The sequence below is a fragment of the Panthera leo genome, chromosome A1 (genome assembly GCF_018350215.1).
Source record: "Panthera leo isolate Ple1 chromosome A1, P.leo_Ple1_pat1.1, whole genome shotgun sequence".
NCBI lineage: Eukaryota > Metazoa > Chordata > Mammalia > Carnivora > Felidae > Panthera > Panthera leo.
Window position 1 is genome coordinate 104,631,434 of NC_056679.1, and position 22,268 is coordinate 104,653,701.

Sequence of the window (22,268 nt, forward strand, 5' to 3'; positions counted from 1 at the left end):
TATTTGTTAAAACATCCCTTTATTGACTGTGCACAGTTATTAACAATTCACATTTCACTTTATCTACTGAGTAGAAGAGCATTTATTCTTTCATTAAAAAGTTAAGCCCTTAGGGCAGCAGCAGGGATGCAGAGCCTTCTTCCTATAAACTGTACCATCCAGTGTGCATGTGAAGTGCTTCCATATTAATACAAAAAGGAAGAATAAATAAAACAAACAGACCTCTCCTACCCTCCATCATCCTCTCGCTGCCAATACACTCCTCTTATTTTATAAAATGCCCACAGGTAAACCATTCCCACATCGGTACAGCCACCAATTGGAAAAGTAATGTCACCATTTATTGGGCACCACCTGGTCTAGAACGTCTGTAGGGTGTGTGAAAGGCCACGGTCATGTCCTCAGGAAGATGCCATCTGGACAGAGAGGGTGGAGGATCATAAACCTTGCTGCTCAAGTTTCTGGAGCTGCTTTTCAAGTTTTGAGATGTCTACTCGATGCATCATCAGAAACTGGCCATTCAAATGAAAGACGGGGATGTCAAATTTATACCTTTGATACCAAGCAGAGTTTTCTGGAAGTGTGATGTCCACCTCCTGTAAAATAAACTGAAACAGAGACAGACTAAAGCTCTGAATTTTGGAGACCACGGAATGATACAACAGCCACAGTGCCAACCTGATGCCCAGACTTGCTCTCATGTGGAGGGGTTTGCTGTGGTCTGAGGTCCCAAGTGATCTCATGTCCCTGATTTCCACAACTTGATTGATTTCATTATATTCCTTAACTCTCTGTTTTGCCATTTTTCTGCCACACCTGTTTACATTCAGCGTCAGGTCACTACTCCATTTCCAGTGAAATAAAATACGTCCCAACCGGGAGGCTGAGAATCAAGACAGATGTGCTTTGCATGTGAGAACGGGAAAGGTGTCATGGTTTGCTGCAGGAAAACACTTCGACGGAAATGACAGAGTAAGGTAAAAGGAATGCGGACAAAAGTTTAAAGAAAGCATCAACATGGCACCTGCTAGTTAGCTTTGATTCATATTAAGAGTCAGAGTAAGAAAACCAGCACTGCTCAGAGAAAAACACTTCGGGGTAATGAGTTTTGTGGAAATTAGCACTGAAATCTCTCTCTGAAGAATAGAAAGAAAATTTAAATGAAAAATCATTTAATTTCTTCCTAAAGAAAGGATCCAGGCAAACACTCTATACTACCTATGCTCTCCATTCCATGTACATAAAGCCACACTCTGTTAGGCAGGTTTCCCCCGCTTTTTGAAAGTTTGCATCAGGCCACTTGGCTGTTATGAAAGACCTACATTAGTACCTGTTTTGCTACCTGAAAAAAAAAAATCGGAAAGGGATTTTTGCTTTCATGAAAAAAGGTGAAAGGTGAAGAAAGTGCTCAGCGTTTGGCCATTCTAGAGTCATGGTGCACCGTGAGCAGCGAGAGTGGTGCCGCCAAGCTCCTTCCCTGCGAACCTACGGCGGCATCCAACATCCAGCCCTGAGAGCTTTGAACTGTGTCTGTGAGCATCTGTGCTTTACCTCGGTTTATTCTGTGCATCCTTTAGCAAGATGTGTCCTGAAGTATCCGGAAAGCCTGAGAGAGGTTATTTTTTGGGTCTGGGAATGCTAAAAATTTTTTCTGCATAAATTAACGTTAAATGCTCCTTTGCATCTGACCACTTCGGCATATGAAGGTTGGATAGGAATGCTCTACTTTCAGATAGCGGAGGGGGAAACTGGTGTTACCCTGTTTTTATAAGCCTCCAGCACTTCCTTGGCTTCATCACAAAGGGGGCATGGATCCTACAGGAAGGAAAAAATAAAGCCATTAAATCCAAGGAATGACATGTAGCCCAACAAAAACCACAAGAAGCAGATTATGCTTATTTTAAAGGATTTGTTTTTTCACCAGGTTAGTTATACTGTTTGATTTCCAAAGCAAAACATTGCCATAGAATCCTATAAATAGAGTTTCACGGTAAACGGGCTGTCAGCACTTTTTAGTAGTTTTGATTTTTCACAATTAATAAATCTACCTATACATAAATGTATACACATATATACTAAATTTAGATGCTTACATTTGTTACACATGTATGTGTGTGTACATTAATATGTACATATATACATATACATGTGTAACAAATTAAGCATCTAGATTTAGTATATATGTGTAAACATAGATATATACACAAACACACCATAATTTAAATGCTTATATTTTTTGTTACTGGCTTTATCTAATTCATATTGGGGAAGATTATCTTTCATTGACTCTAGTCCAAGGGCTTTGTCCTTCCTGTGTCAGGAGCACTTTTCTGGCCTGGCTAACATGACCATAATAGCTGAGAGTCTGGTTTTGGAGGCGCTGAGCTTTGCCTGCCTGATTTTCCTCATCAGTCCACAGGAATAAACTCACTGAGATGGAGTTAGATAGTGATTGCCCCACCTTCAAAAAGAGAGAAATCTCTATTTACTTTGGATCATGACTGTACCAACTCTTCAATGGTTTTCCTTTTTTCTCATTACAAGCATCAGTAATAAATTTCCCAGGTTAATTCTCCACTATAGGAGCAAGCGAGTTTTAGTGCCTGTTGTTGTTTGTATTCTTTAACCACCTAGTAGAGAAATCTGTTTAGAATGCTATGGATCTCTGGCAGATTTTAAAATCTTCTCAGCCCTAGACTCTATGAACAGCGACTAGCTATAGGTTCTCTTGCGCAAGCTGAAAATAGACTCAACGTTACTGATGCTTATATAAAACCTGCTTTTTAACATGACAGGAAGAGGTGAGCTGTTATATAAAAGAAAGGCCCCTCCTCCAGCTTAACTCCCAGCTTGTTTCAAAATAAGGACCCAGATCCTCAAAAGGCAGTTTTTCTTCAGAAGGGTCTTTCTGGCCCTGACTTCCTGCTTCAGAGAATTAGGCTCATCATTTATTATGAGCATCATCAATAAACAGATTACAGTCTGTTATGTTTCAAGATAATCATGTGAAATTTTCTGAGAAAGTTACAAAAAGTCAACATATTTTTTTATTATTTATTTTGAGAAAGAGCGAGAGAGTGCACAAGCTTGCGTGAACGTGGGAGTGGCAGAGAGAGAGGGGGAGAGAGAATTCTAAGCAAGCTCTGTGCTGTAAACACAGAGCCCGATGTGGGGCTTGATCCCACAAACCATAAGACCATGACCTGAACTGAAATCAAGATTCAGATGCTTAATCAACTGAGTCACCCAGGCACCCCCAACAGAGGATTTTACTTATTTATTTTTAAAGTTTACTTATTTATTTTGAGAGAGCGAGAGAGCGTGAGAGTTGGGGAGGGGCAGAGAGAAAGGGAGAGAGACAGAGAATCCCCAGCCGGCTTCACACTGTCGGCATACAGCCCGAGGTGGGGCTTGAACTCATGAACCATGAGATGAAGACTTGAGCTGAATTTGGACACTCAACTTAGCCACCCAGGTGCCCCCCAACCAAGGATTTTAAAAGCAGAAGCAAAACAGGAACAAGCTAAACTACAGAAGGACCAAATATACCAACATTTTGCTTTTATAATAAAAAAACTTCATAGAGCCTTGATCATGTTTTCTGTTTTTGTAAATATGAAAATCTGAGCAAGTTATCATGTGTATATGTATTTTTGTAAGGAAAGGTTCATCAAATTTTGAAGAGGCCTATGAACGGAAAAAGACCAGTGGTCTGGACCATTCAAACATCCTTATCTAGGACTTTCCGTGACACCAAAAGAGCACTTATTCACTCTGTCCCTGAAATACAGTGGACATTTGTTGGGTTGGCCATCCCATTCCCCTTTCTGGTAGCAGGAATTCTGTGCTTTTGCCTCACAGAACCCACTCTCAGCAGTTGCTGACGTCATCCCTGAACAAGAAGGGTGGAACAGTTCACTTAGGCTGAGTCTATCAGCACATCCTCTCCCTCTCCCCGACTGACTTAGGCTGAGTCCATCAGCACATCCTCTCCCTCTTCCCTATTGACTTAGGCTGAGTCCATCAACACATCCTATCCCTCTTCCCTATGAATGACTCAGGGATTGGCCAATCTTATGGCCAATATATGCCATATGGCCAATCTAATTGGCCAATTATATGCCTAATGACCTGAATCAAGGATTCATTACAAATTTTAAGCTAAATGGAAAATTAGTGTGGTTTTTTCTTTTTTTGCAAATGTTTTTGGCTAACTTGTCTTTTGTTCATACTGACAAATAATGCAGAATTGTTAGGCTGAAGGAGCACCATTAGCCTTAAGGGATTATTTTATTTTTGTGGTTAATTCTCATATGCATATATAGACACAGATGATGAAATATTTTTATTCCATAATTTCCAACAATGCAATATATACTTATGGATATAAAGAGAATTATAAACTATAGCCTCAACAAGAAATTCAATTTTAAAAAATGACTTAAACTTTGCTATTAGACAGCCATCAAATATTTTCAGATTGCTAAAATGCCTGAAATCTGAAAAACCTAATAAACAAGAGAGCTTTTTTGCTTGAATCAGGACTATTATTCACTAAAGTTAAGTCCATTACCCTGTACTTTATTTCTTTCTTTGATTATGGATCACACAAAGAAATGTTAACTAGCAAAGGGAAATTCAGCAATGTTTGTATTATAAATTTCAGGGGGAAAAAGCTCTTAAAAATTTTAAACAGTGGTGGCTTCAAACTAGTGTTAGGGATTAGAAAACAAGTACAGTCAATCCTTGTTATTTGTAGCTTTAATATTTGCAAAGTTGCTTATCATTGAAACTTATTTGTGGTGCTTCTGTGGTCATTCAAAAATATTTGAGGACTTGCACAGAGAAGTGAAAAATCTGAGTCACTCAAAAGTGTCCATTCCCAGCTGAGGTCAAACAAAACAGTGGTCCACCTTATTGTTTCAGGTCTCCTACTGTCAACAAGTGTCCTTTTCATGATCTACTGATGGCCATGCTTTTTGCATGTTTGTACTTTTTGTTGATTTTGCTACCTAGAGTGGTCCCCGCACACTGCTGAAGTGCTTTCTAGTGTTTCTAAACACAAGAAAGCTGTGATGTGCCTTACAGAGAAAATACTGTATTATATAAACTTTGTTCAGGCATGAGATGTGGTGCTGTTGGCCATGAATTTGACGTTGATGAATCAACAATATATATTAAATAAAGTGTCTTTAAATAGAAACATACATCAAACAAGGTTATGTATTGATCAGTTGACAAAAATGTTGTGACCAGAAACTCACAGGAATCAAACCTTGTATTTCCCCTGGGAGGAACGGTTTGGTGTTCACTAATTCAGTGTTTGTGGTGACTTTACCACAAATGAAAATAATTAACTGTATTTCTAAGTGATATATTTATAAACATCATCTGTTCTGATAGTTCTTTCTTCTGACATAGGGATCAGATGACTATTAAATATATTAGTTTACTCCCTGAAAATTGTGAGACAGTGAGGTATCTGGGTAGAAAAGAGAGTATGCTGACAGTGTGGCGCCTACTTGGGGTTCTCCGTCTCTCTCTGTCTCCCTCTGCCTCTCCCCTGCTCAGGCACACATGCTTTCTCTCTCTCAAACATTAAAAGAAAAGAGAGTAGTACTGTTCTAAGTGGATCTGAAAACTGGAGGAGCAGGTCTGAGGAAAGTTTGTTCCACTGCTTTTCCGTCAACTTTTTTCCCCTTTCTTCAGTGTACAATTCTCTTCATCCAACATTCTAATACTTTTTGTTTTTGAAGTAGTAATTTTACTTTTTCACTCTGTACCTTTGTAAATAAGGTCAGCACAGGCAGAACAGTCTTAGAGGCAGAACGATTTCTCAAGAGGAGTCGAAAGGAGTATTTGGCAAGTTGCATGCTATTTCCTTGAAACCAGAGCATCTTAACTCTGCCAAAAGAAAAATAGACCAGTAAACTTATGTGCCCTAGATTTTGCTGTTTATAATATGAACAGTAAGCTGCAAGCCTCTGATGGAATTTAAAGACTTGAGAACTTCTTGGAGTCCAGGAGTGTCAAAGAGGCCCAGATGTTTGGCAAGTCTCCACAGTGCCTCAACATTCAGTGTATTCCAAACAAAACAGAACTTAGAATGGGAAAATATCCATATTTATGGATGAGCTGTGTGCCTAATCACTTGGTTTCTGCAAGCAAACTGCATGGGTTTGTTAATTTGAATACAAAATTAAATTTCACCTGCAGATTGTGCCAGCATCCTGATTCCCTAAAATGTGGAGGTTTCCTGAGATGGTTTTTATTTGCAGAGATAGCTTATCTTATTGGCAAGCTTTCAATGACACACAGCCACCTTCATGGTAAAGGAAACAGTAATTAAGCAGCACAAATCCCCAAATGAAAGCTAAGGCTGTTTTTTAGGATATCCATATCCCCCTCCCCCACCCCCGCTGCAAAAGATGGGGAAACACAGAACAGTAGCAAGAGGAACTATAGGGGAGAATTGGGTCGAGTTGACTTGTCAGAAACAAAGATCTACTCAACTCCTTCAGTATTTTAAAAGGAGATTGCCATCGTTTTTTAAAACATACACAAATGTACTGGTGTTACTACTGGAGATACTCCAATACGAACAGCTTGGTAATAGCAGCATGTCAAACACTAGGCTTTGAAGCTCCCCCATCTTGCTACTTTTCTCGACATAAGACAGCCTACTTATTCCTAGTTATTCTACTGAGCCTCCAGCTTTGTCCTTAAAGCTACAAATATGGTAATTTCACTTTTAAAACACATATGCACTGTTGACTTATCATTAATCAATATTCTCAAGATGAATTCATTCCTGGGATATCCATTTTTTAACTTTGCTTTACTCTTTCTCTGCAACTTCACCTTAACTTCCCTTCCTTATCTTGGCATGCTGCAGCCACAGAGATTCTCTTTTGTTCCTTGAATACCCAAAGATCATTTCTTCATCAGGATCTCTGCACTCGATGTCCTTTTGCATAAAAAGCTCTTAGGTAGCTTCTCATTTGTCCTGGGTCATGCTTTAGTGACTGCCTTACTAAGGTTGACTAGCCCACCACACTGCATCCTTATGCTTCACTATAGTTTTATCTTTTTTTTTTTTTTTTAATGTTTATTCATTTCCTGAGAGAGAGAGAGAGAGAGTGAGCAAGCAGGGGAGGGGCAAAGAGAGAGGGAGTCACAGAATTGGAAACAGGCTCTAGGCTCCAAGCTGTCAGCACAGAGCCTGACGCGGGGCTCAAACTTATGAACTGCGAGATCATGACCTGAGTTGTAATAGGATGCTTAACAGACTGAGCCACCAAGGCGCCCCAGTTTTCTTTTATCTTTTACTGCCTGAAACTATTTATTTACCTCTGTGTCTCTTCTACTACAATGTGAGTTCCATAGGGGCAGGTACTTTTTCACCCCAGTGTCCCCAAGCATCTGTAATTAACTTGGCACATAGTAGGTGTTCAGATATTCGTTTGAATATGTAGGGTATTGGAGTGAGTCTTTCTCTACCTCTTTTTCTCACCTCTAACCCTGATCAGACACTCATTGTGCACAGTGGTCACTAATTAAGCAGATCACATGTCATAGCTAAAGGTTAGTGTTCCTCAGGGTGCCCACAAGACTATGGGCACTACAGTTGGTCCCAACCCTTTCATCACCAACTCAGATCTCTGCCTGCTCTACTCCACAGAGCATGACTCTATTAATTATGTGCTAATCTCTACTGCTGACTAGGCTTCCTAGTGTAAGATTAGTCTTAAACTCCTTCAAACAGAATTATATGATATTGGAGAAAAATACCATCTCATGTCAAACTAATGTAAAGACCAGAGGAAAAGAAGATTGGATTCTGATCTGTAAAACGATAATCTTTCTTTCACTCTTAAACTGGTAGCCTTCCACTTGTCCCTGGATCTCCCTGCTAACTGAGTGATCTCCCTAACGCATAGGAGGGAATGTGATGAGCACTGTGCAAGGATCTGCTGCTCAGCATTATTCCAAGATGGAAAGTAGATCTAAACAGTTTCACAGTACGCTGTGCTACTCTCAACCAAGTGGTAAGCCCTGGCATACACATTTTCTATAAATTCAGCAGAATCAACAACTCCAGTACGTAAATGGTTGAAAACAACAGCTTCCAAGCATGGCTTTATCTACACATGATATAAATGAGGAGGGAAGGTCTCTGTTTGCCATGTTTACTCTAGGTAACAATTTCTCCCCCGTTGGTTTTGGGAACCAAAACCAGGTTGGGTGTAGGTTGGGAAGGCCCTACACCCACAGTGGCACATCTTCCTGGGGAATGGAATTTAAAAAGCTGTACTATATGAAGGAGAAAGGAAACAAAATATTAGTTTCGTTAAAGACAGAACCACAGATCTTAGAAATGAGAAGGATCAGGCCCTCTATGGCAGTGACCTAAGACTGTCACCAGGATAGTGAACTGTACCTACATGCTTCTGGTGGAGGGGTTTAAGATTTATTGATGTCTCGCTGGTAAGGAAAAGAACTTGCTGCTTTTACCTAGCTGAGTTGAGATGTTAAAGGCTTTAAAAAAAAATTCACATTCACAATGGAAATCTGCTTTGGTATTTCCAACATGACAAAACACAGCATGTGGTCTTGGTTGCACCCAAGACAAATAAAACCTGTCATAGTAAACAGAGATGCTATTCATTCCAGATTTGCTGAAATATTTGTTCACCCAACCCAGAGAGCTGAGTCTTTAGTGATGCTACAACCATTCTATTTAAAATTAGTTCTCTTTCCATTATTAGTCTCCATCCTTACCTTTTCTCATGTACTTAATCACTTAAACATGGCGTATTTGTTTACTGAGAAATGCCTTACTTAGCATTATGTAATTTTACTACCTGTGTATCTTCCAAATGTCCTAAGGCACATGCATTTTACCACATTGTTAAATTAACTTTTTTTCTTTGTAAGCACTGTAGGAGAATATTATATTAGAGTATGATATGAAAAAAAGCTCCCTATGCCTCTCCTAGGCAGAAATAAGATACTAAGGCTGCAATTCTGAACACTGGAGTCCCCTTAGTTTTAGAAATAAATGAAAAACGATATACTCCAATTGGAACTCTATAATACTCTTCTTAGAATATTTTACTAACTCTGTAAACCCTAACACTATTGCTGTCAATGTCACACTCACTGCATCATGCCTTCTTGAAGTAAAATCTTAATATGGGCTACTCTGTCAATGTGACATTTTCATTAGCTCTATTATTTTTGAACAGTATCTCAGCATTATAAAAAAATACTCTGAAAGGCAGTCTCTGTCTGTTAGCTCATGACTGGGAGAGGACAGCACCTTTTTGATTATGTCATTGAATTTAGTCATGAAACTTGTGTCCTTACTACATATAGACACAATTTTATCCTTTGTATTTTGCTACATGCCTCTGTGATATGAACAAAAAGAGCTGTGTTCATAATATCAAAGAAGCACAATTGGGTCACCTTTGTCACAGACAAAAAAAAAAAAAAGTAAAAGGCCTAAGACTGGATTTAGAATGTGCCTAAAACAAATTCCACAGCCTAACAATAAAGATGGTGACTCCTGCTGTTTCAAGTCCACTGCTGCTCAGAGGCGTGGATCACCCTGAAAGAGAAAGGGAATGCCGGCTTTTCAACAAACTGAGGCTGACTCCAGTGGTCTTTATGGCAGAATCAAATACAACATGGGGGAGGACTGATTGGACCCATTCAGCCCTCCTTGAAGCAAGATAAGGAAAATAACTTAACTTTATAGCATTTTCCCTGTGAGGCACTCAAGGGCATACTATTAAAGCAACTGATTACAGTACAGAAAGAAGCCAGGGTCGTTTGAGCCTTTATTAGGGATTATTCATTTCTTGCATGAGGAGCTGCCCAGACTCGGGCTGCCTATCACTTACGTGGGGTCCCTGGATTCTTCAAACACTGCGTGTGTCTGATTAGAAGGGAAACAACATTGTTCTCGCCTGAGTAGAGAAACTGACCTTCACTGACCAGAATTTTTATTTCATACAAAGAACCTTTTGGCACGCTGGATCTCCAAGCTCACATGATCCCTCATCAGCAAGCTGCAGTGTTAGTTCATGTGCAAAATGAACAAGTCTGTCTAAGCCCACGTACTGCCTTGTTTATTAACAGGTAATGTTGGAGCTTCTTTGCAAGAGTATAATGTAAATTTAATGCTGAGCTGACATTAACCAAACACTATTACGGTAGCTCTTGCTGAACCTGTGTTCCACAAGGAGGGGCTCGGGGCTTCCATTTAGTCATCTGTGCCATATGAGATGCTAAGTCCTCATTTCACATTCATTACCACCTGAGTATAACGTTCCTATTTTTACCCAATGACTGGAAACACACGTGTGTATGCACGCACGCACACACGTGCATGCACACACACGCACCACACACCTCTACCGAGAACAAAAGCCCATCATTTTAGGTGACTGAAAGTGTATGTAATGAGGTGAGGTTGCTCTTAGGGGTCTTGTCTGGTCATTGGGCTCGAGCTAATCCAGGGAAACAGGGCCACCTGTTGCCTCGCCAGTGCTCCTCTGTGTCACCTGTGTCCAAGCCTCCTTCTCTCCAAACAAGTGGGAGCCCGGCCTGGGCTCTTGGGGGACGAGGACAGGCAGCATAAAGGGATGCAACCAAAGCTGAAAATGGAGCAGATACTGTGAGGCATCAACCCCAAGGGGCGAAGCGGGGCTAGAATGAGGCTACAGGATAGAAGCAGAGCTTGGGGCCCTCAGTCACTGGCATGGGTGGGACCGCAGGTGCTCAGCTCTTCAGCCTCGGCAGTCAGAGTCCCAGGCCAGGGGAACTGCCTAAGCCCTGGAGCCAACTGAGGCAAGGTGTTGCAACAAAGATCCGAGCTGACCACCCACCTGAGGCCCACTTGCACGTGGTGTCACGCTCAGCTTCCTTCTTCTCTTCTTTTTCTGAATTGAGGCACAATTAACATTTTATTAGTTTCAGGTGTACGAACATAATGATTCGATATTTGTATCTCCCACGAAACAATCAACACAGCCTCTTTCTGACCACGGAGTTGGACTGCTGATTCAAGCCCACACAGCACATGAAACCATACGTCACGGCCCAGGCCCGGGGAACAAGAAGAGGCCTCTCACACCACATGTCCACCTCCCTTCCTGCAGCTTCTTTTTCCAGATTTCAGTGCCAACAGCTTCACCACACAGGGGGCCAGAGAAGGCAGTAGAAAATCAGTCCCAGAAAGGAATGACTGGTCACATGAGTGCCTAGAGACAAAACCCCTTTTTTCCCCCTTCACATTACTACCATGACTATGGGATTTCCAGGTATCTGGATGTCTCTATTTCCCTGTTTATACTCAGTGGTGCTATGTTAATTTTCATTCAACACACCGTTCTGGTAAGTCCTTTAACTCTCTCAAGTGTGGGACTTGCCAATACAGTAAGATTACAATTTCACTGAAGGTAGTTACACCTACCACTTAGTACAAGTGTCCTGTCCCCATATCCCACCTCCTTCAAATTCTCAGTAAATTAAGCCATTTTTTCCCCTTCATCCTGCTTGGTGTTTAGCCCATTTCTTTCCGCCCAAGTAAAACTCTCATGTGGAGAAGTCACCTCCACACACTAGATACAAGCAGCAAGAATAATAGAGGGATATACTTCAGCGGATTCAGGAGAAGGGAGTTAAACTCTTAACTGAAACAATATAAATACAGGAGGGATTACAACCGGAACATTTAACGGCCACCTCTAAATGCTGTAAGGGAAAGGAAAAGAAGAGTACTGTGGGCTGAGATCAGAGGTGGCTTCACAAGAGTAGGCTCCTAAATCATCTCGGATTTGGATATGTACAAAAAAGGGGAAACATCTCAAAGCTGGGGTTAGACACAAAATCGCTGTAGTACGAATGCCGTGGCCTGTTTGATGGGAGCCACTGAAGGGTTTTAAGCGACAGAGTGATATGATAAAAGCTGTGTTTTGGAAGACTGATCTAACAGCAGCATTCAGGATGGACGGCAGAGGAAAGGAGGACAGACAGAGCCGAGTAAGAGTTGAGGTCAGTTATGACAGCCTGGGTGTGGGATGAGAGTCATTCAACAATTATCTGATGTTTTCCAGGCGTTACATGCTATTGTAGGTGCTGGGTTCAGTGGTGACCAGGAAAGCAAGGTACCTGCCTCTGTGGCATCCATCTTCCAGTGATGCTGCAGTCAAACAATATCAGATAGTGACAAGTAGAGGAAAGGGAGTAAGACAGGGTGATGTGATGGTAATTAAGGCAGGTCCTTGACATAAGTACTCTGAGCAGGTGTTGGTTTTACTGAGACCAAAGGCTGAGAAGGTGCAAAAATCTGAAGGAGAAACATTTTGGAGAGAGGAATACTAAGTGCAATGGCTTTAAGGTGAGGACAACCTCAACTTACTGGGAGAAACAAATAGGAGCATGTGGCTTAAGCACAGTAAACAAGGAAGGGGATAGGACTCAAAAATAGTCTCTGGGGGTCAGATCACCTAAGTCCTCATGTGCTATGTTGAGGTTTTAATTACAGTTAGATTTAGAAGAAGGAAGTGATATGATCTCAAATACATTTCTAAAAGATCACTTTAGCTGCTGTGTAAAGAATGGATGGGGGTGGGGGACAGGGGCCCCGTTAGGGGGCCACTGTGTTAGTCTAGGTAAGAAAGGATGGTGGTATAGACAAGGACAGAAATCGGGCCAATAGTACTTAGCAATGAATTGGATATGAGGGATTAAAGATGACGGTAAGAACAACTCCAGTTTTGGCCTTGAGCCTCTGGTGGGTGGCAATGCCATTGACTAAAATGAGGAAAACGGAGGCAGGTACAGATTGAGGAGTATATGGGACAGCTCTATTAGGGACAAGTTGGAGCTCATGGAGAGAGTGGCCTCACAGGTTTGGTATTCAGGAGAGAAGCCAGGGCTCAAGATAAAAATTTGAGATTCTATCAATTTAGGGACTGTATTTACAGCTATGGAAAGAGATGAGAACATCTGTTTAGATAATCTGGAAATTAGATTATCTGAATGATAGAGAGAAAGAAGAGGGCCCAGGACAGATCTCTGAGGCAATCCAGCATGTAGAAGTTGTGTAGAGAGGAGCCAGCAAAGGAAGCAGAAAGAAAGATTGGTGAGTTACAATGATACCCAGGAAAGTGTGTCATCACAGAGGCCAAGGGGAGAAGGTGCTTCCAGAACGAGAATAGGAGTAGTGAAAGAATCTACTACAGATCAGATGGGATGGGTCTGATGTTGCTTCAAAGCAGTGAAATCTTCCAACCAAGGCCTACCCCTAACATGAACTACCTGTCTGGTTTTTGCCTAAAATAACATCTTAACGAAAAGTATATATTTCTGGTGAGGACAGAAGTAGTGGATTGCAGAGGAGTGCAGGTAAACGTTGACTGGGTAGCTTCAAAAAGAGACAATAAATGTAAAAAAAATCTTTGGATAAGTTATAAAGCAGAATAGAGAAATCAGCCTTAACTTTATTACTAAAATGATACTAAAAGTAAGGTATTGTTACCAAAAATTATGATGCTGATTCTATTGACTAAACTGTGCTTTTACTGGCCTCAAGAGAAAGATTTAAAACTTCTACTATAGCAGTCTCAGAAAAAGGAAATTGAAAAACTGAAAAATATTTCAAACAGAGATAGCCGAAAACTTGAGATTGTGGACATTACTTAAATAGGAATTTCTAAGACACGATATTGCTGATTGAACCAACATATTTACCTTCTACTCAGGAGGTCACTAAGTCCAGGTGAGACTGGCTGTCTATCTAGACCTTCCAATACCGTGGCACCAAATATTGGTTTAGCTTCCTTAGGCTTCAGAAAATAACAGAACAGGGCACTGAAATGTACTTTTGAGACGTCGAGGTTTCTCCTTGATAGGTTTTAGACAAAGGCCAGTTCCTTTCCAGTTGCTTTTTGCGATACTTGCCATTATATTTTCAAAGATTAAAAAAATTTTTACCAGTGATGTGCTTGATGCATGTCTATCAAACAAGCTGCCTAGGAAATGGTAAAGCTGGATTTTATTGATCATCTCTCAAGACAAAACTTGTTCCAAAGTAATTCTGAATAACTTGTTTAGGGAGGGTAAAATACCTGTAAATAAACACAGCTCCCACTAAATCCTCAGTTGGGCGGTGGGGGGGGGGGGGGGGAGCACAAATGGGTAATTACTCATTTAGAGTTTCAAAAATCACTCTTCATATAGAGTTTCGGCTGGAATTCAGCATGTTTGAATTCCTGGGTGCATTTCTGGGCGAGGATTTCATAGACCTAAACCCTGAAGACAGGCAACTGCCACTAATTAGCTCGGAGATGCTGGCAATTCGTCATCCGTTTAAGCTTCAGTTTCATCAGCTGCACAACAGAAACATGACCCCTTGTCCTGTTCCCTCATTTTACAGACAGGGAGAAACTGTGCCCACAGGCTTTGATATCAGATGTCCTCCTGATCAGAGAAGGGGCATCACACACTGAAGAAATGGCATGGCAAATAGCCCGTGGCTTTGAAAGGCCCTAAACAAAGAATCTAGAGTAGTTTTTAACCAGACCATTTAGAGAGGACCAGAACTCCCACAGAGATCCAGGCAGAACTGCACGCTGGCTTCTCCAGCCCCTCAATCATAACCAGGAAGCCTTGGCATCGGAAAAGACCCAGCAGAGGAGGGGACGTTAGCATTGCCAGGAACTCGTTTTGCAACTGTTGGAGCCTCTGAGAGGGAAAAGCGCTTCCTAAAAGGCAGAATGATGTATTTTTCTCTCTTACTATTTGACACATTTTAAAAATAATTTTTAATGACAGACCTCCGTCATCTCTGCGCTCTTCTCCCCCTCCAGAAGCATGCTTGTGTTTGCCTCGCAAGCCGACAAATGTGAGGTGGAAGGGGAGAGGAATCCTTAGTGTGAACAAGAGTTTGTTTTAGAATCTCTGGACCTCGGCAGTCACACTTTCCAGATCATTGCTTTTAGAGCAGTCTGCTCGGTAATGGGGTTGGTGCACATGAAAATGTCAGGGAAGGGTTTGCAGAGGAACATTCAGCTGAGAAAACCAAAATGAAGATGCTAATCAGAAACAGCAGTGTACTCTTACTATCATTCCCTCTAGCCCCCGGGGGTCCAGAGGGGATTCTGGACTAATTCCTGTTAACACAATAGGGCTAGGACACACTGCACCCCTCCTCTCCTCCGAAAGACACTCAGTCAGCGTCTGGCCCGGAGCCAGAGAGGCATATTCTGAATTCAGAGCGTGCAACAATGTTGAGTACAATTACGACATAATGGCTGCAAACTGTTCCTGAAAGCCAAGAAAACCTGAATGATGTGGTTGGGTTATATCATACATGAGGGCTTAATAGAGTTTAAAAACCAATTTGAAAATTTCTTCATTCCATAAAGATGGCATTAAGATGAGGGCAAAATCATTCTAGTTCAAGGGATGGGAACAAAGTGCATAAGGACTTATGCTGACTCCTTTCCACATTATCCTTCTTAACCAAAATGACCCATTCCCTTTGAAGATATCTGTGATATTTAATACTGACCCAGAAAGAAGGCAATTTCATTAAAGTATCTTAGTTTTATTGTACCCAGCTAGTAATGCCAGTTTCCTTGCTATTTACAAAGCACACAATCCCATTTCCAAAAACAACTCTCTGCTGTTCAAAATCCATCCATCCAGGCAGTGTCTTCCATTCATCACTAATACTCTACTATTTCCAATTCATCTTGCCAAAGAGGCAAAGTTATCCCCATGACCACACAAGAGCTGAAAAGATGTTTCATTCATTTTTAGCCATTTTGTAGCAAGTGAGTGTAGAACCTCTGAGTTACTAAATCCAGCATTTTCTTGGACTTGTGATATCAACAATACCTAGACCTGCTCAGTCTTGATGTTGGAAACAGTGTACCCGTGAGGTCATGCTCCCCTAACCCTCAGTATAGAAGAGTCTATAATCCTCTGAATCCTACTCTGTGACAACATCTATCATGGAATATCTTCATATTTCGGAACTGGGAGGTGACTTTGCAGATCCCCTTGTTTTATGGATAAAGAAACTAATGTTTAACTGAAGCCTTTCACACTGCATTTTTTTGGTTCTTATATTGGTTTTCTATATTTTTTCCTTGAACAATGGCTTATTTTTATACATAATGAGACCACCGCAGAATTTCCAGAATGAGAAAGCATCTCCAAGTTCAACCTCCTTTCTTCCCCACCCCCCCCAAAAAATCTCAGCAAGCTTTATACATAAATCCTCAGAGTATAGCAGATGAGATATTGCATTTTGTTTAAAGTTTAATTTAAATATGGAGAGTGAGGAAAGGCTCAGCTTCAGACAGCAGAATTCTTTTATTATAAGAATGAGGTTTGGTCTCTAAATCTAAGAAGATAAAGATTAACTTCATTTTTGAACCTGGAGAAACAGAGCTGAACTTAGATCTCTCTCTCTCTCTTTTTTTTTTCTCCAGTCTAATGTCCTAGGCTGCCTCAGCTGACTGAATTTCTATTAAGTAACAGTATCCTTCCTCCTGGCTCACTGGAAGAACTATGTATTTTAAAAAGTAAAGAATTAATAATCAAATCATTGAAACTCATGTCCTTCCTCCCGACTAAACTAGAAGCCATTTCCCCAAGATTTCATGATTAATATGAAAAAGTACAGGAACAAAGAAAGGAAGTTCATGTGTTTCCAGAAGTAACATTCTGGGTTCCGTGGCAATCCCATCGGCAACGGAAGGGAGCAGTGTATCCCACCTGCCTGCCCCATGACAACACAAAAAGCTGTCAACTTTGAACTCCTTGGGAATGTTAGCAAAGTAGAGAAGATGACTGTGGCTTTCTTTCTGTCGTATTTGGGCAACCTAGCCTTAAAATAATGACCATACATAGATCCTCTATCCTTAAGGCAGGACAAAACAAAGATACTAGTGCCTTAGGTAAGCTAGCAAATTAGTATGCTTCAAAAGGACACTCTTCAAATATTTGCTCAACAGGTCTTTGGGTGAGGAGTTGAGCATGGCAGGCTGGATGGAGGGTGGAGACAGCGCTCCTGGAGCCTTTCAGCTTGCATATTCCATTCAACACAACCAAGGCCCTGCAGCCGATCAGGTCATATCTCCTTGAAGGCAGTTTGGTGACCATATACATACCGAGATTCTCAAACATGCACTTCCCTACTCCACGCTGTTCATCAAAACATTAGTAACTGCCGTATTTACACTGCATCTAGTAGTAATCTCTTGAAAGATTACTGTTTTATATTCCTTTCTCTACCTGTTGCATTCCCACTGATGCTATAGATCCAGCCTCCCTTCAGGGACACTGTCTTTTCATTTCTAAAGCATGTGCTGAGTGTTTGCAGTGTGTCAGGCAGTAGAAATGTAAGAGTGTCAAGATGCTTTCTTTGCCCGTAAGGACCTCACACTTTAGGCAGAAGAAAGATTTACAAACAATGCAATACTGCAGTGATGAAGCCTACATTAGTAAAACAGTTGTTAGTCCATACTACTGGCGAAATGCTCTGAAATCCTTGGAGATGGATACTTTCTTAAAACAAAAGATATTTTGAGTTTTGTTCTGGAAACCCCATCTTTGGTAAGGATTAGAATTGATGTTTTCTTTTTTTCTTTTTAATAATTTTTTTTAACATTTTTATTTATTTTTGAGAGACAGAGAGAGAACATGAGCGGGGGAGAGGCAGAGAGAGAGACACACACAAAGAAGCGGAAGCAGGCTCCAGGCTCTGCACCGTCAGTACAGAGCCCAACGCGGGGGTTGAACTCACCAACTGTGAGATCACGAGCTGAGCTGAAGTCGGACGCTTACCCAACTGAGCCACCCAGGCGCCCCCAGAATTTATGCTTTCATGACTCCATTTTCTTGTAACTGGGATGTTAGGGATGTGGGATAATTATCTATGAGAAACGTAGCCCAGACATCTCATTTTGCACATTCTTTCTCAAATGATTTTGTCCCTTGAACTTGCTATGGAGATGGATGAAGGAAGCTTGCCTAGTCCCTGCTACCTGTGTGGATCCCTGGATCCAGATGGTTTCTTCCCTTCAAAATAATTGCACACGAGATTAAAGCTGCATGCAGGAACTATCCCAACTGGCTTTTGGCTTCCTCTGACGTACACCCCTTAAATAAAATAGTGGCAAAATTAGATTTAAAATAAGGAGCGTAAAAACCTTACTATTTGTACCATATTACCTCAAGGTGTTGGTATGGTGTGAAACCCCGAACCCTGGCATTAGAGTAACTGAATGTATCAGCCATCTAGAGTATGCACATGTTATGAAATACAAAAACTTTACAAACAAAAAATAACTTATTTTGAAGGCATATCTCCACACTGCCTCTGGTACTTAAATGTACAACAGAGCTAGGCATCTGGAATAAAATAGAAATACAGTCCAGTAAATTCCCAACTTGGAAAATCCTCATTTCTATTACCTTACCTGCCATCAATCTATCTAAATAAAACCACATAGCAACATTTTCTCCTAGTGAAGGAGACAAAAATAAAACAAAACTGATTTTTCCCCAGCAAGCGGCTACTACTGACCACAACAAGCATGAAGAAAGAAATCTGGGGAGTTTGCCTGTCTAAAGCACCAGCCCCACGAATCTTAATTTTCACAACAGTACCTTTCTGGTTCCAGGCAATTCTTCAGCAGAACAGAACCCAGGTTATTAGGCTATGACATTTCACACAGAAGCAGGATATAGCCCTGCCTTATCCTGATATTACCATAATCACTCAGTATTCCCAGGGGACACCTCTTTTTCCAAGTGTTTTAAATCTCAATGTATACAGCTCCAAATAAAGAACAAAGAGCTTCATATGCATTTTCATAAGTTATTCCTCATAAAATTACTAAATGAGAAGACTGCGGCCTGTAATAGCTACCTCAACTTGTACAGTGCCATGCACACTGAGACATGGTTCCAGTATGTCTCTTAACCAGTAACTGTTTAACCAAGGCAATGTAGTACAAGAGCCCTGCTTATGGTGGGAAATGTGCTAGAAAGTGTTGGGGGCTTAACAGGTCCTAGACACTATCCCTGTTAAGGAGGAGCTCATAGCTTGTGGTCAAGCTGGGCCACACTGTATATATATATTTTTTATCTTATTTTATTAAATTTTTTTTTAATGTTTATTTTTTTGGGAGACAGAGAGAGTGCAAGCAGGGGAGGGGCAGAGAGAGAGAGGGAGACCCAGAATCTGAAGTAGGCTCCAGGCTCTGAGCTGTCAGCACAGAGCCTGACGTAGGGCTCAAACCCACGAAGCAGGGGATCATGACCTGAGCCGAAGCTGGATGCTTAACTGACTAAGCCACAGGTGGCCCTGTGTATGTATGTATGTATGTATGTATGTGTGTGTGTGTATATATATGAAATACTTTATAATAAGAAACAAGAATAAAGATCATCCAGGAAAAAACCTTGTTAAAGACAGCATTAGAAACAGGCACTTTCCTATTCATGTTAGTAATTTCACTGGGACTTCTTTACCTCTGGACCTATTAAAAAACTGTATGAGGGGGGCGCCTGGGTGGCTCAGTCGTTGAGTGGCCGACTTCGGCTCAGGTCACGATCTCGCGGTCCGGGAGTTCAAGCCCCGCGTCGGGCTCTGGGCTGATGGCTCAGAGCCTGGAGCCTGCTTCCGATTCTGTGTCTTCCGCTCTCTCTGACCCTCCCCTGTTCATGCTCTGTCTCTCTCTGTCTCAAAAATAAATAAACGTTAAAAAAAAAAAAATGTAAAAAAACTGTATGAGGGGTGCCTGTGTGGCTCAGGCCCTTGAGAATGGGACTCTTGATTTTGGCTCAAGTCATGATCTCACAGTCGTGAGATTGAGCTCTCCGCTCTCCCACTCCCACTCTCAGGTCATGGAGCCTGCTTAGGATTCTCTCCTCCCTTTCTCCCACTCCCAGTCTCTCTCAAAAACAAACAAACAAAACAAAACAAAAAACTGCATCTTGTGGTATTCATCAGGGGTGACCAACAAGGCTAAGTATTTGTTGAGAATTGTACAATTTCTGATTTAGTCTCACATTGTTCCCCACCCAGGGGACGGCTTTTGCCAGTAAAGCAGAGAGGAGGTCCAGAAAGCCCCGGGACTCACAACGTTGCCTACGGCACCTTTCAACCTTTTCACCCTCAATTAAAGGCCAACATGGCTGCTCAAAAATATTTATTTAAAAAGGCAGTCATGTCTGCGGGCTGCCAATTGAGATTATATTGCCACTTCATTGAATTGACTTAAACCCAGGACTGGGCATCTGTGAAAAACTGGAAAGAGAGTAAAGCTGAGATGTTTTCTGCTTTTTCTTAAAAAAACGCCTTTTCCCGCTCGTTACTTTGTTCACTTCCCGGAGCGCCATCGCACGCGCACTCACACACACACACGCGCCAATAATTCCTCCCCTCCCCCCCGCTGAAGTTCATGGATTAATGGCTCCCGGTTTAATTAAGTCCCCCCTAACAACAATCGAAATCGGCAGCGTATAGCACAGCCAAGGGCTCGCGTGCCCCGCCTCCGGCCCGCGTGCGGGTTGTGGGCGGGGATGTGAGCGCCCACCTGCTGCCGCCTGGCCATCCGCACCCACCTGAGCCGCCCGCCGACTTCGCCGCTTCCGCTTCGCGCCCGGCACTTCCGCCCGAGCCGGCCCGGCGCCCGCCCCCTGTCCCGCACTTCCGCCCCGGCCTTCTGCTGCTCGGATTTCCTTCTGGGAACTCGTATCAGTCTTCTGAGGGTGGCGGCCGCGCCTGAGCTGTTGCGCGGGGAAGGAGACAGGCAAAAACCAAGGCCAAAGTGAAAAAGAAAACAAAATAAGCCCTTGGAAAAGTGACTCAGCCTGTTCGGGAACCATTTAATAACGAGCCAACTTTTTGTAAGGCTATTTTAACTCATTTCTGCGTTTGTTCACTCATTCATTTAACGCTTACTGCCTTCTTCCCCTGGGTTCTGGCTGAGCTAGGTTATGGAGAACAAGATGATGAATGAAAGTGGCAGCTGTACCCTTCTCACATGTACAGTTATGTAAACAAATCAGGCATAAGGACATTATCCTTTAAATAGGCCATGCCTTCAGTGAGCTAAATGCATTGAAAGGAAAGGAATGTGTACCTATGAAATGATGGAAGTGACCACTTGAAGAAGTAGATTTTAGGCTGGGATGTGAAGCACCAGGTTGGGCAGGGACAGAGCTCTCCAGGCCTGGGGAAGGGGGCACTGGAGGGAGCCTGGCACAGGCAGTGCCCAGAAGACTGACTAGTATGGCTGAGGCATAGAGGGAGAGGGGAGAGAGGTGAAAACCGTCTGCATAGGATAGGCAGGAGCCAGGCCATGCCTAGGACCTTTCTTTTAGTTTTGTGTTAAGGACAGCTGGCGGAATTTTTGTTTTACTCTGTTTTTGTTTGTGTGTGGGAAGGGGCTTGAATTGATTGCCTTTCCATACTGAAAGTCTCTCTCATCTTTGGGAAGGAGATGAGAAGGGGCTGGGGTAGGTGAGAGCAGAGCACAAGCTGGAAAGGCAGGAGGCCCCTATGTAGTCCAGGGGTGAGGCCCCAGGACTTGAATGGTGGTACTCTAAATAGTGAGAAAATAAAATAAGACTAGTGCTCAAAGCCAACATTGATTGCTCACATCAGCTTTACTCTCATTAACTTGTTTAATCTTGAGAACCATCCTTTTAAGCCTTATTGCTACAATTTTGCAGATGAAAAAACAATAACTTGTCCTAATTCTCAGAGCTAGGAAATGGTCAAGATGGGATTCCATCTCATCCTGTCTGATACCAGTAACCATGAGCTTATCACTATACACTCAGTATGAATTTAGTGATTTAAAAAAAAGATAGAAAAAAAAAAATAAGGTCAGGAATGCATCCCCTAAACAAACCACTCTAATGATGTGGTATTGTTGGAGGACACATCTAGAAAGTAGAGTTTCCAAATTTTTACTGTATCATTCTAGCATTTGCTGACGGAAAAGAGGGCAATTTGTGACTGTCAATAGACTACCTATGATTATTTTTGAGTTGATACACTAATAAGACCTAATGCCTTTCTGGGGGAAGAAAAAAAGTCAGTCTACAAAGTACACTCCACTACACAGTTGCTGATCCATTATTTTTAAAGAAGTTATCTTGAGTCTAGTTATAAACACCTTGGTGGAACATGCATGACTCACATTTTGTGGAGTGATAGAAAAGCT

The 22,268-nt window shown here is 41.8% G+C and overlaps 1 protein-coding gene across 4 annotated transcripts; it reads right to left on the reverse strand.

The window, feature by feature from the left end:
- Positions 1-20,698, reverse strand: CA1H5orf63 (chromosome A1 C5orf63 homolog). 4 transcript variants are annotated; one of them, XM_042934130.1, is made up of 6 exons: positions 20,659-20,698; positions 10,896-10,949; positions 8,445-9,613; positions 5,784-5,904; positions 1,759-1,815; positions 1-608 (listed from the first exon to the last, which is right to left on the reverse strand). In XM_042934130.1, the coding sequence occupies exons 4-6, from the start codon at positions 5,895-5,897 to the stop codon at positions 438-440; spliced, it is 342 nt and encodes a 113-aa protein (XP_042790064.1). In that variant the 5' UTR covers positions 5,898-5,904; positions 8,445-9,613; positions 10,896-10,949; positions 20,659-20,698; the 3' UTR covers positions 1-437. The 4 variants fall into 4 exon arrangements, with proteins under 4 accessions (XP_042790064.1, XP_042790048.1, XP_042790059.1 ...); XM_042934114.1 differs by lacking the exon at positions 8,445-9,613; XM_042934125.1 differs by lacking the exon at positions 8,445-9,613 and having other exon boundaries at positions 20,631-20,673.
- Between the last annotated feature and the right edge of the window lie 1,570 nt (positions 20,699-22,268).